Source organism: Cyprinodon variegatus, unplaced genomic scaffold (assembly GCF_000732505.1).
Source record: "Cyprinodon variegatus isolate N-32 unplaced genomic scaffold, C_variegatus-1.0 Scaffold100, whole genome shotgun sequence".
Classification (NCBI taxonomy): domain Eukaryota; kingdom Metazoa; phylum Chordata; class Actinopteri; order Cyprinodontiformes; family Cyprinodontidae; genus Cyprinodon; species Cyprinodon variegatus.
Window position 1 is genome coordinate 700,925 of NW_015150553.1, and position 12,363 is coordinate 713,287.

Sequence of the window (12,363 nt, forward strand, 5' to 3'; positions counted from 1 at the left end):
GCTCTTGTGTACATCCTGCTGAAGGTTTCTAAAGACATGTCTTGTTGTCTCAGGTAGAAGAAAGGAAGGCATTTAGCTTTGCGGGCCAAATTTCAGCAAACTGTAACCACAGTGGAATATCTCCTTGATGCATTTACTTCTCATATATCCACCAACTACTTCTACTCATTCACCAACTAAGTTCAACAGATGGTTAGGTTTGAGTTAATGTGTTAACAGAATTTGAAAACAAAAACCAATTTAAACAAAATAAATGAGAAAACACAAATGAGAAAACAAAAATCAAGAGTGAGCGGGGGAATGATTTGGTTTCGTGAGATTGCAGGCAGTGACAGCTGAATGATTGGTAGGCGGCTACATGTTTGGTTTGGTCAGCCCAGATCACCTTAGGGATCTGGAAGTTCTTCAGTGCTCCGGTATGCCCTCCAAGGAGCTGAGCAGGGAAAGAATCTGGGATTTTAGCACCAGTGGAAGAAGAGGCCGCTTTGGATCCATCTTGTCTACTGCTGCTCCGACCGGGCTCTCCGGCAGAGGAGGCCTGGAAGCCAGATCTATCTCGATCGCTCCTGGAGCGGGACTCAGGGGACCGTCTGTCCCTGCAACCCGTCTCGCTTCGATGTCTTCTATCCCTGTCGGATTCCCTGTCTCGTCCATGTTCCCCTCGATTTGAAGGCTTTGGTAATTCTCCGCGTCTATCCGACGACTTGTCATGGTGTCGGTGCTTGGATGACTCCCGACCGTCTCTCCTACTGTCGTGCTTATCAACCCTGTTTTTGATGACCTCCGGTCGTCCATCTGGTTTCAACTGCAAAGCTGTGTCAGAACCTTCCACTGCTGCTTGCCCGCTTGCTGGTTCTTCAGGCCAGCGTTGGGCCTCAAGGGCAGGAATAGGAGCGGCCAGACAGGGGTCGAGCTGGCCGTCAGCTCGCCCTGCCTGCTGGAGGTCGATGCTCACCATGAGGGGGGGACGGCTGGCACCATTTCCAGCTGCAGTAGCCTCTTGTGGGGTCAGTTTGCCTGCATTGGCCCCTCCTGTTGATCCACTCCCTGGGGCACCAGTCGGGGCCCCTGGTCCTCCTGCACCAGGCTCAAGAGGAAAAGAGTCCTGTTTTCTCTTCTTAAGTGGCTTGTCTATAAAAAGATAAACAGCAAAAAAATCAATCAGTTCAATTACATGTTTTTTCCCCCACAGTGCATAAACTAACAAATTATACTAAGATAACAACATACCTTTGTCTTGAACTTCTTTAGAACACTTTTCGCTTGCTGCCTCACGTTCAATCCTTTCAATTTCAGCGAGAGCATCGAGCTCCGCCTCATCATAGGGTGAACTTGGGGGCTGAAGACCGCCAGCTCCACCCATTTGTTGCTGGACCTGCTGCGGCTGCAGCCGGGCGGCTAAATTTGGCTGGAGGACAGGAACATGCTGAAAGCCCATCTCAGCCTCAATATTGTCCGAGTTCTGATCCATGCCCGACCCAACGTCACCTGAGAAATCAAACACAACACAAAGATGAAAAGCCTAAAAAAAACAAACAAAACTTTCCTGAATACCAGTTTTAGCACAGTTTAAAGTATAATAAATAACTTTAAATAACTTTAGTTAGTTAATACCTGGTGGATCGGATTCATTAGATTTAACCCTGGAGAGCTTGAGGGTGAGCTTCGTGGAGTCCTTGTTTGGAGAGCTAACTATGTCATACATATCTTTCTCCTCTTTTACTGTAGGAGCTTTCTTTCTTTGATGGAGATGCTGCTTCTGGTCATGTCCACCTTCCCTTGGTGAGGAAGCATAGGGAGGCGGCGACTGGAGAATCAATTGAGGACGGGAACCCTCTAAATTCAAGCAACAAAAAGAGAGAAGCTTGTTTTTTTGGGGGAATTCATTTTTACTGTCCATACGACTATATATTTACTGATGATGTTACTAAATCTATATACAACAATTAAACCCTAACTGGAGTTTCCAAGTGATTCATAAAGAAGACTATGTTCAAGAACCCTTACGTTTGGGGGTTCCTTCACTCGATGCTGGAGAGCAGCCTGACTGTGGAGACCTCATCTGGAAGGAAGGATTCCTCATGCTCAAATCACCCTCCTGAAAAATTATATCGTAAACTTATTTAGACATTTATCCATTTTTTGTCTTTATCAAATTCATGATTTCACAATATATATTGCTCAAAAAACTAAAAGGAAGACTCAAATAACACACCCAAAATCTGAATGAATTAAATATTCTCACTGAATACTTAGTTATGTACAAAGTTTAATGGGCTGATAACAAAATCAAACTAAAATCATTAATGGAAATCAAAATTTTTCACCAATGGAAGCCTAGATTTGGAGTCACGTACAAAATTAAAGTGCAAAAACACACAACAGTACAGGTTGTTCCTACTTTGATATAATGTCCTTAAAACAGGACAAAACAAGGCTCAGTATTGTGTGTGGCCTCCACGTGCCTGTATGGCTTCCCTACAATGCCTGGGCATGCTTCTAATGAGGTGGAAGATGGTCTCCTGAAGGATCTCCTCCCAGAACTGGCTTAAAGCACATGCTAACTCCTGGACAGTCTTTGGTGAAATGTTATGTTGGTGGATGATTGAGACATGATGTCCCAGATGTGCTTAATCAGGTTCAGGTCTGGGGAACAGGCGGGCCAGTTCATAGTTTCAATACCTTTATCTTGCGGGAACTGCTAACACACTCCAGACACACGAGGCTTGTGCAGAAGCATGCACATTTGTGGCCTGCTGCAGGTCATTTTGCAGGGCTCTGGAAGCGCTCCGCCTATTCTTCCCTGCACAGATGCAGAGGTGGCGGTCCTACTGCTGGGTTGATGCCCTCCTACGGCCTCTTCCACATCTCGTGGTGTACTGGTCTGTCTCCTATTAACGCCTCCAGCCTATGGACACTACCCTGACAGGAACAGCAGAACCTCTTGCCACAGCTCACATTGATGCCATCCTGGATGAGCTGCACTACCTAAGCCACTTATGTGGGTTGTAGAGTCCATCTCATGCTTCCACAATTGTAAAAGCACCACCAACATTCAAAAGTGACCAAAACATCAGCCAGAAAGTGTAGATACTGGTAAGCTGTCTGTGGTCCTCAACTGCAAAACCACTCTTTTATTGAGTGTTTCTTGCTAATGCCCAAAAATCTCAAATGCTGCCTATTCCATATGAAAAACAACATGTGAAAATCAGTGGAAAGTTTGATTTCACAGAAGTTTGATTTAACTGAAGTTATATTGTGTTGTTTACGTGTTCCCTTAATTTTTTTGAGCTGTTGTAATTAAATCAGGGGTACCTCACTTCCCAGCCGCTGGACAATGTTCATGTAGTCGTCTGTACCATGTCTGTCTGAATGGTGATTGGGAGCATTGGGTAGCTGCCCTGATACTTTGCCTTCTTGGATATTTCGTATCCCACCTGGCACCATGGGACTCGTTACTGACGCTAAAATATAAAGAACAAAATTTGTAAAGGCTTATTTCTATATCATCAAACTTTGAGATGATTATATGGAGGATTTAATTTAAAGCAATAACAGATTTATTACAAGCCGGCAAAATAACACAGAATGATCGGGTTGCTAAACAACCTTAAACGGGTGAAAAATGATCCCCATAAATATTTTCATGGTCCTAATAAACTTGTCTTTGCTAAACTGATGACCATACAACTTTTGTTTTTTTTTTTTTTTTTTTTACATATTTTAAAAATAGTAACATTCTGGAACATATTAGCTAAAAAAAAACTCAGAGGTGGACAAAATTAAAATTATTCTATATAAAGCACAAGAAAGATCTAAGAGTTGGCTCTGATCATGTTGGCTCCAATTCTAAAATATGAACTATTACAGCCAAAATATTCAAATTATTGCACTTTTGTGTTTTTCCCCATTTTCCAGGTACAACATGGATGTTTTTGTTTATAAAAAGCAAATCTACTAAGATCAAAATTGATACCTTACATTTTTCCATCTAATAAACAGCCAAACAGCAAATAGAGTATTAGCTCAATGATCTAGACATATTGATGTTAAGACAACTTTTCCTTTCGCGAGTTCTTCATCATTCAGATAAAATGCACTGTGCGTTTTTCTCTATTTTGTGCTACTGAATGTAAAACATGAAAAGACATTTATTCTCACCTTGTATCTGTTGGAGTTGGTTGTAGCTGGGGGGTTGTTGATGGGGGAACTGTTGTATGTACCCTGGTGCAGGGCTCTGAGGAGTGTAAGGGCTGGGTACGGGACTGTACCGACTACTGGAACCAGTCTGTGGCCCAACAAACCGGCTAGATAGAATGAAGAACAAAAAACAGAAAGATGGTAAACAAACATTGAAGAATTTTAGTCCAATTATTACATCATTTATGTTAAACACACCATTACGTACCAGGGAATAAACAAAAATTCATATATCATCTTTAATAATTTCATGCATATGGACCGGATGCATTTTTTAAACAACCCACCTTGACGGATTGGGGGAGATAGCCGCCGGCTGGAAGTTTGCAGACTGTGCAGGGCTATGCATGGAGTTTTGGGTGATCTTAAAAGGTTGTACCATTGGTTGCTGCATAACATCTTAAAAAACAACAACAAAATTAAAGTTAAAATCATTAACTACAAAAAAGATTTATTATAAGTCAAAACTAAACCCATTTCCATACTTTTCTCCCTGAAAATGCCAGGGTTCCTGGCCAGCATGGTCTGCAGCAACAGTGGTGCATCTCCTTCTGGTTCATCGCTCCCCAGGTTATCCTTCAGTTCTCTAAAAAGTTGCAAAAATATACAGACAAGAAAGAAATATTTAATCGAAATAAAACATTTTTTAAAAAGTATCACTGACTTGAAGGAAACGAATGCAAATGTGACCAAAAAAAACATGACATTCGTTGGATATATTCTCTAACTATACAGAAAACTGTTTAACAGGAGGAAACCCAGAAACCAATAATAATGAATACATTTATATACATTTTACCTAGAAATGTTACTATTAATTTCTAAATTGAAATAAAATGTGAAGCTGGACTTTTCAATGATATGAGGCCGTTTTTTTTGTCTTCAACTTTTTCTCAGCATATATTTTTTTTTTCTTTTTTTGGATTTGCCATTTAACAGCAGTGCACCGCTTTAGCCTTTGATGATATTTTTCATATTGACACAATTTTTATTTTTTTAGATATGGCTGTTTACAAAATAAGATCATTTCAAAATTTTAAATCAAAATTTGTAGTCAAAATGTATCTAACTTATACACATTTATAGTTAGTCCCAGTTCTGCTGAGCTGTATTTTTATAAAGAGAGCACCGTCTCTTTTAATACAAAATGTTTTAAAACCAAAATCAATTGTGATCATAAAAAAATATATCATTGTTGTTAATCATTTGTGATTTCTATAAACAGTTGAAAGGAAAGCAATAAAAAGTCTAAAAATGCGTCCTCATTTCTAATACTTAGCCTTTCTTTTTTAGTGTAATTGAAAATATCACAAGTTAAATCAGGAGAAAAATATTACCCAATTATGCAAAAGCATGTATATATATTTATTTAAATCTAATACATTTAACAGTTAAATTCTGAAGCAATTTTAACCACAGATATACTAAATTTTCTTATGCAATATCTGCATCAAGTAAATTTAGTAGCACTTAAATCATTAGTATTATCCCCATTAAGATGTCCTGACTCCGTGTCACATAAAATCTAACTTCCAAAATTGTATGTTAATGTGAAGACAGGCTTCCTGTAGTTATCAGAGAAACACCAATGAACTTTTTTTTAACTTCCAATCCAAAATCCGACAATTAAATTTGGATCTCTGCAGATGCCGATACTGTTCTAATACCAGAGCTCCTTTTGCTTTAATGTTATCATTTCTGCTGATTTTTTTAGGAACCTTTTATAAACTCCTCTCTACAGCAAGTACGATACGAATGAATGTACACATGTATATTCATAAAGGCAACCTGAGATTAATCTAAGGTCAGAGAAGGTAATTAATAAAACAGTAAATCATGTCAAAAAGACAAAATCCATCCTGAAAACCAAAATGCAAATGTAAGAGTTCAAACTGACCAAAGACGGATGTCTATAAAGATGTAAACATTTCTGCTGTTGAAAAGATTTTTAACCTAAAGTACATTTATTAAAGAAATTGGATCGGTGCATCTCTACTGCTTATTACTCTACTGCTCTTTATCGAATAACAGTATGTGAGGACAACTAATTTTTAAACACTCACATGTGCTCTGTGGAGACCTGGTTAAGGCCATGGGCTAGCTGTGAAGCCAGACTCTCATCTCGACACCCCAGTAGACGGTTAACTTCCTCTGCGATCTTCGAATTGAACAACAGGCTCTTAGCGGTGGTGGCGGGTAGAGGAGAAGGAAGCGGCAGCTGGTTCAACACTAAGGGGGAAAAAAAGATTTAGGAGACTTAATCTCAGAGAAAAAGAGTAAAGAGTCTCCTCGTAAAAAAATAAATAAATAAACAAATAATAACAAAAAAAAGCATGAGGTCAAAACCACACTGTCACAAACAGAATACTGCTGACTCACATGTCCTCACGGGTGTTTGATACTTACAGTCTGTGAGGCTAGCGATCCCAGCAAGAGTGGTGATGGGAACATGGGGCATATCCCCATTCATGCTGAAGGTGAGGGCGGGGGGAGTGTGTTGATACACAGGTATATCAGGGGGTCGATGGACAACACCTGTCCTCACATCTCCTGGCACCTGGGAGAGAGTGTAGCCAGTGTGAGAAAGATGGACAAAAACAAAAAGCAGTGATTAACAAGATGAAGATTGTGTGTTTATTGGCAAAATATGTTAATCAATTAAAAAATAAATGCAACCTGAACTGTCCCAGAATACATAGCTGCCAGCTGACTTTTAAAAGTAGTACTGAATAGCGAGAGATAATGAACGTTATCTAGTTACTAAACATGGAAGATTGGATGAATCTATCAACATCCATGATAGACTCAGCCCTTCAACATTCGTTTCTTATGTAGCAGTGTAGCGCCATCATGTAGCCGTGATGTATCTACTTAAACTTGAGAATAGCCGTTTTGTTTTCTTTTGTTTTTTTATACAGCAAAACCACAGAGAGGCTGTTTTTTTTTTCTCCAAGGGGGTTAACAGGCTGCTCTAAGTCTTACGGATTTGATTTTAACACAATAAATAAAAAAAATTAAACATAAAAACATTTTTACATTTTCTCCTCCAGTGAAACTGTGCCCTCACAATCAAAAAAGAAAGAAAAAATTAATCTAAGGGATAGTTTTCAGTCTGTTTGATTTGGAGCATTAAGATAAACAAATTAATAACAATCAAAATACGTATGTCTCAAAACAACATAGAACTAGAAAAGAGGAAACAATTCCCACTGGACAAAACGTAAACATTCTTGACAAGAAAACAAGTATGTTTATTTTAATGGGTTGTGTCGGTGTGCGCAGGTGGTTATCAATATTACCAGCGGCGCAGAAGATGCGCGCTGAATGCGTGCTGGTCTTTGCCCAAAAAGGCATCTTAAAAAATACATCATCTATCGCCATTTTTTGGATTGACAAATAAAGGTTGGAAAATTGTTACATATGGCAAAAACTTAGTCTTTGCCTCTGACACAAATTAATATTTACCTTTATTTTTTAAGCAAACAATGAAAAATTTCATATAGATTTCAAGCTTACAAAATCAACTATAACATGATCTTTGAATTAAAAAGTGATGGAGCTCTGTACTGGTCAGTCTGTTAGCTAGCAATGCATACGAGTGTACATTGTACGCCCTTTACCAAAAAGTATTTGAAATTGCACGGATGTACGGCTTTGGTACGCCCTAATTTTCCCCTGGAAACTTCGCTCAAATGTTAAAAATTTCAACGGCCATAGATGCTGGAGTTGGAAACATTTTATTGTTTCTGCTCAAGGCGCCACATTAACCAATCAGATAAGCTGATCTGGGAGCTAGCAGGGAGACAGACATGGGACTGCTGATGCAGAGCTCTATGATCACTCCTCTGTAACTGTATAATAATGCCTAAAAAAAATTAAAATGTCAAAACCTGGCAGCAAAATATGTTTGCTTTTATTATTCTGGTGCTTGCAGTTTGTATCATATACCTCAAATCTAATTCCAGCCATGTAGCACTACACTTTCTAATTGTTTGAATTAACCTCTGAAACATAATATTGAACCTAAAAATGATCTTGTCTTCTTTATGAAATTTCCACCTCTAGTCAAGCACACATACTTCCCATAATCAGGACAAAAGTAGTGTTGTAACAAAGACAAAACGTTACCTGCATTCCACCTCCAAATTCGGGAAATAGCGTTTCAGAGACTACATTTAAAACTTTACAGCCCCCCATGCTGCACAAAGCCTAAAGGTGTGATTCGCCAAGGTGTACACCCAATGAAATATTCCTAGCTAAAAGCATGGTTCTGGTGTAAACTTCTTCATTTGTTTTTACTTTAGGCTTAAGATTTTGTTGCTGATTTCTGGAGAAGTTATTCCTTAATTATTCGTGTTTTTGGCATTTAGACAGGATTTAAGACGATAGAGAGCTTATTTAAATGCTACAGTGTCCCATAGAACATTAATAACATAAAAGGATGTAGATTGGTAGGCATAGAGCCTCTGCACCCGATATAATCTCCCTAATAATTACTGTGTTTAATAAGATCAGTTATTTGCAAAAAATTGGTGTGTACAACGTATTTTCGAGGAGATAATTTGAATGTTCTGCAAAATAACTACACCCACCAAAGAAATGTTTAAATTATTACAATGTAAATGATAATATACAGTGGTTACCTACTACCATAACTTTGCACAAATGAGAGTCCTATGTAAAAAGCAGTTAAATGCCTTTGCTTGATAGATCAGCTTCCCACTGAGGTAGAGCTGCAGGGCATTAAGACAATATGCAATAATGTTAGTCAATGTGACAATGGTTGCTTGATTTCTTCAAAAGAAAAAAAAATGCTAAACAACATTTATGTGTTTTACTGTAGATTACTTGCAAACATAACACTGTAGATAGTGAGATTTTATTTCCAGCGACCCACCCCAAAAGAACTAATCATTTAAATTTTTAACAGCTTGCTGTTATTACAGTTTGCTTTACATCTACCTAGAAATGCTGGTACAGAAGTCAAAAAATAGTTTTTGATAATATCTGTTTGTAAAGCATTTTCGTAAATATTGCCAACAGCAAACAAGCAACAACATATTGCTGAAATGGAGTGACATTTACGTTGTCCATATTTAGCGCAGCACAAGCAGTTTTTGTGATATTGATAATAAAAAGAATCATAATGTGAAGCACAAGCATTAAAAATATAATGTGCAGACTTACTCTGGGGTAACACGGTTTACATTTAGATCCCAGCACTGGGAAACTAACAGCAATACCATATCATAATTTGCACGATGAAAACTGATGCCTAATAAATGCAACAATAAATAACAAACAAACACATGCAGCATCCACGATGACATGATGGTCATATCTGAAATACAACAAGGACACGTCTACCTTTTAAAAGAAATCCGTGCAGTCTCCGGCAGACTCACTGACATCTCAGATAAAACGTCCTGCACCCTCAGCCTCCTAAATGGAAAACATCCGTGTCAGACTTTTTGCCTTCTTCATCAAAACCATATTTCATTCTGTACCAAAACAATAACATAAAAAGAGCAATGCACAACAGTTAACACTTCTAAGAAAATGCAGAACGTATATATATATATATATATATATATATATATATATATATATATATATATATATATATATATATATATATATATATATATAACTTTTATGCCTGATTGAACCCAAAACAGAGATGAGAGCACATGATGGAGGCCAACAACTGCAGGTAAATTGCAGAAACGTACCCTGCACGACCTGACTGTAACAGAGGATTAACCGACGGATAATGCAAACTGTATATTAGTAGGTGGTAGCGTTAGCATGTTCAGTCTGTGTTCTTGGCTTGGCTCTTGGTTGACAGCTGTGAGACTGACAGGCAAGAGGCAGCACAAAGGAACAGATGCACTGTGATGGTGGCGGTAGTAGAAGGAGTGAGTGTGTGTGTGTGTGTGTGTGGGGGGGGGGGGGGGGGGTGCATCCTCCAAAACCAAACTGTTACACTTCACCTCCTGCAAACACAGAAGCTGTACTATACTACCATGCTCCAGTTTTCATTCAAAACAAAAACACGTCCAAACTCCAACAGTAAAGCGATTGCAGCTTACATGAAGTAGAGTCCTCAGTCAATAACAGAGTCCTAAACAAAACCACTTCTACAACAGTTAAGGGAATGCCGAAGAAAACAACAAAACGTAGAAAAACCCAAAATAACAACAATCTTATTCTACAGCAAACATAAGCATCTGTTAAAAAACACACACACACACAAAACATATTTGCTAAATAGCCGAGCTAAAGCTCACTTGTCTCATAAAAACTACAATATTTAAGCTGCCGAGAAGTTCTTGGCCATTGCGATATCATACGCATGTCCAGAAGCTACATCCAAACTAAAAAAAAACACCCCATGCACGGCAAGAGTAATATTTGCTAACAACAATCATCGCGTTTTATTACCTAGCTAGTTATGCTAACTAGCTCTTACTGTTATTAGTTCGGCACTAATGCTATTGCTACTTCAAATAGAAGGGAACAGAGCTAAAATATTACTAAAACCAGGAAACGCTAGTTGAGGTATGCTTATTTCCCCCCCCTCTTCCACCAAGTTAAGAAAAATAGAGATGTGTTTCGGAGTACATGTACGGGCAAGTGCGGGTATAGCAATTCCGTGGCAACGGCCCAATCCTCGGGCTCGACAAATGACATCCAGTGAGGGCCGAGCGCCTCAGCGGAGCAAAAACACACCTAGCTAGCTAGTTAGTAGCTTCCGTTCCCTCCCGGTCAACGATTAACGTCGCCGTAGGTGGTCTCGCAAGAACACATTTATTAACATCATTTTCAATAATTGCAGTTCCAAACTAATAGACATGAGAATAAACTGTGTGTTAGCATTTACCTTCGGATGTTGCGTTCGAAGGGAGGGCAATGTTTTAGCTTGGTTTGAGCCCGTATCTCTAGCTCCCCCTTTCTTTTCTCTCGCAGCTCCTCCAGAAGGAACTCGACTGGCTCGCCAGCTAGCCGACGAGCTAGCCTGCTAGCTATCAACAATAATCCGGGTCGGACCGATTCGTTCTTCTTCCGTCAGTCGAGGGTGGATGTTTCAACGGATATTCGCGGGGAAACATTCGTTCTTCGGAGTTTCAGTCGGTCTATGCCGACATAAACAAGGTTGGCAGCCAATTTCGACCGTAAATGAGAAAAATGACGATTTTTGCGATCATCCAGAGGTTCTCCTCTCGTAGAACAAAATGCCGACCGGAAGTTCTGTCGTCTGACTGACCAAAGATCTCAGGAGTGACTCCCTCCATCGGCGCCAAACAAAATGCCATGCAGCTTTACAGTCTAATCCGCTAGAGAGCGCTATGACACAAGTTTCTCCTCTCTGGCAGCGTATCTACACACTGAAAAAACACCTGTTAGAATTTAAACAACAGAATTAATCAATCATTCACTTCCGTTTGTTTATTTAGAATTTTTACATTAATGCTCAAATCAAATATTCAAATGTATTCATCTAAGCAAAGCAAGCAATAATGATCATAACATGCTTTGTTAAATAAATAGCTCTACAGAAAATCTGTATAGTCAATAGATTGTGAAATATTTTGAAGAATATTTATGTCCTTAAGACTAGGTCTCACACATTTATCCATTTCAGTTATTTATTCTATGGTTGCCACCCATCCCTCTTATATAGAAAAACAAAATGATGCATCATCAGGTTTAAGTGAAATGTTCCTTTCCTGGCCCTAATTATCTTCAATATTGGCCTCATGGGTGTAGGTTTCCATAGGGACCATAGGGACATGTCCCTACCAAACTTTTGGACCAATATAATTTACAATACAGCGTTTTTGCAGCAGTAGAGGAGTTCTGGATGGAGAATATTGACAGACGAAAACATGTTTTTATCTAAAATGCAAAATTCTTATAAATTTTTTTTGCAATTTTTATATAGTTCTTGCTGGGTCGCTCTGTGAGCTAAAGACATGTTTTAGAGCCTCTATACTCCATTTAACGATTAAACGGTCACTACATTTTTTGAGATTATTTCAATAATTGATTAATCCGATGAATTGTTTCAGCCCTAAATAAAATTAATCAAATGGGTTAAACATACTTACTACTGCCTAGATGTACAACTTGTAGAGTGACAGTAATATATTAAATGCTAAG

The 12,363-nt window shown here is 38.7% G+C and overlaps 1 protein-coding gene across 5 annotated transcripts in view; it reads right to left on the minus strand.

The window, feature by feature from the left end:
- The window catches only part of nipbl (Nipped-B homolog (Drosophila)), a 31,885-nt gene extending 20,429 nt beyond the window's left edge, over positions 1-11,456 (minus strand). For 2 of the 5 annotated variants that reach the window (XM_015374316.1, XM_015374318.1), the window contains exons 1-12: positions 11,084-11,456; positions 9,568-9,642; positions 6,607-6,757; positions 6,264-6,429; positions 4,686-4,786; positions 4,488-4,599; positions 4,162-4,307; positions 3,316-3,464; positions 2,008-2,098; positions 1,615-1,836; positions 1,231-1,488; positions 386-1,131 (exon numbers count right to left, since the gene is read on the minus strand). In XM_015374316.1, the coding sequence (XP_015229802.1) occupies positions 386-1,131; positions 1,231-1,488; positions 1,615-1,836; positions 2,008-2,098; positions 3,316-3,464; positions 4,162-4,307; positions 4,488-4,599; positions 4,686-4,786; positions 6,264-6,429; positions 6,607-6,670 (2,055 nt within the window). In that variant the 5' untranslated portion in view covers positions 6,671-6,757; positions 9,568-9,642; positions 11,084-11,456. The remainder of the gene's footprint in view (positions 1-385; positions 1,132-1,230; positions 1,489-1,614; positions 1,837-2,007; positions 2,099-3,315; positions 3,465-4,161; positions 4,308-4,487; positions 4,600-4,685; positions 4,787-6,263; positions 6,430-6,606; positions 6,758-9,567; positions 9,643-11,083) is intronic. The other 3 variants (XM_015374321.1, XM_015374320.1, XM_015374317.1) reach the window with 2 other exon arrangements.
- Between the last annotated feature and the right edge of the window lie 907 nt (positions 11,457-12,363).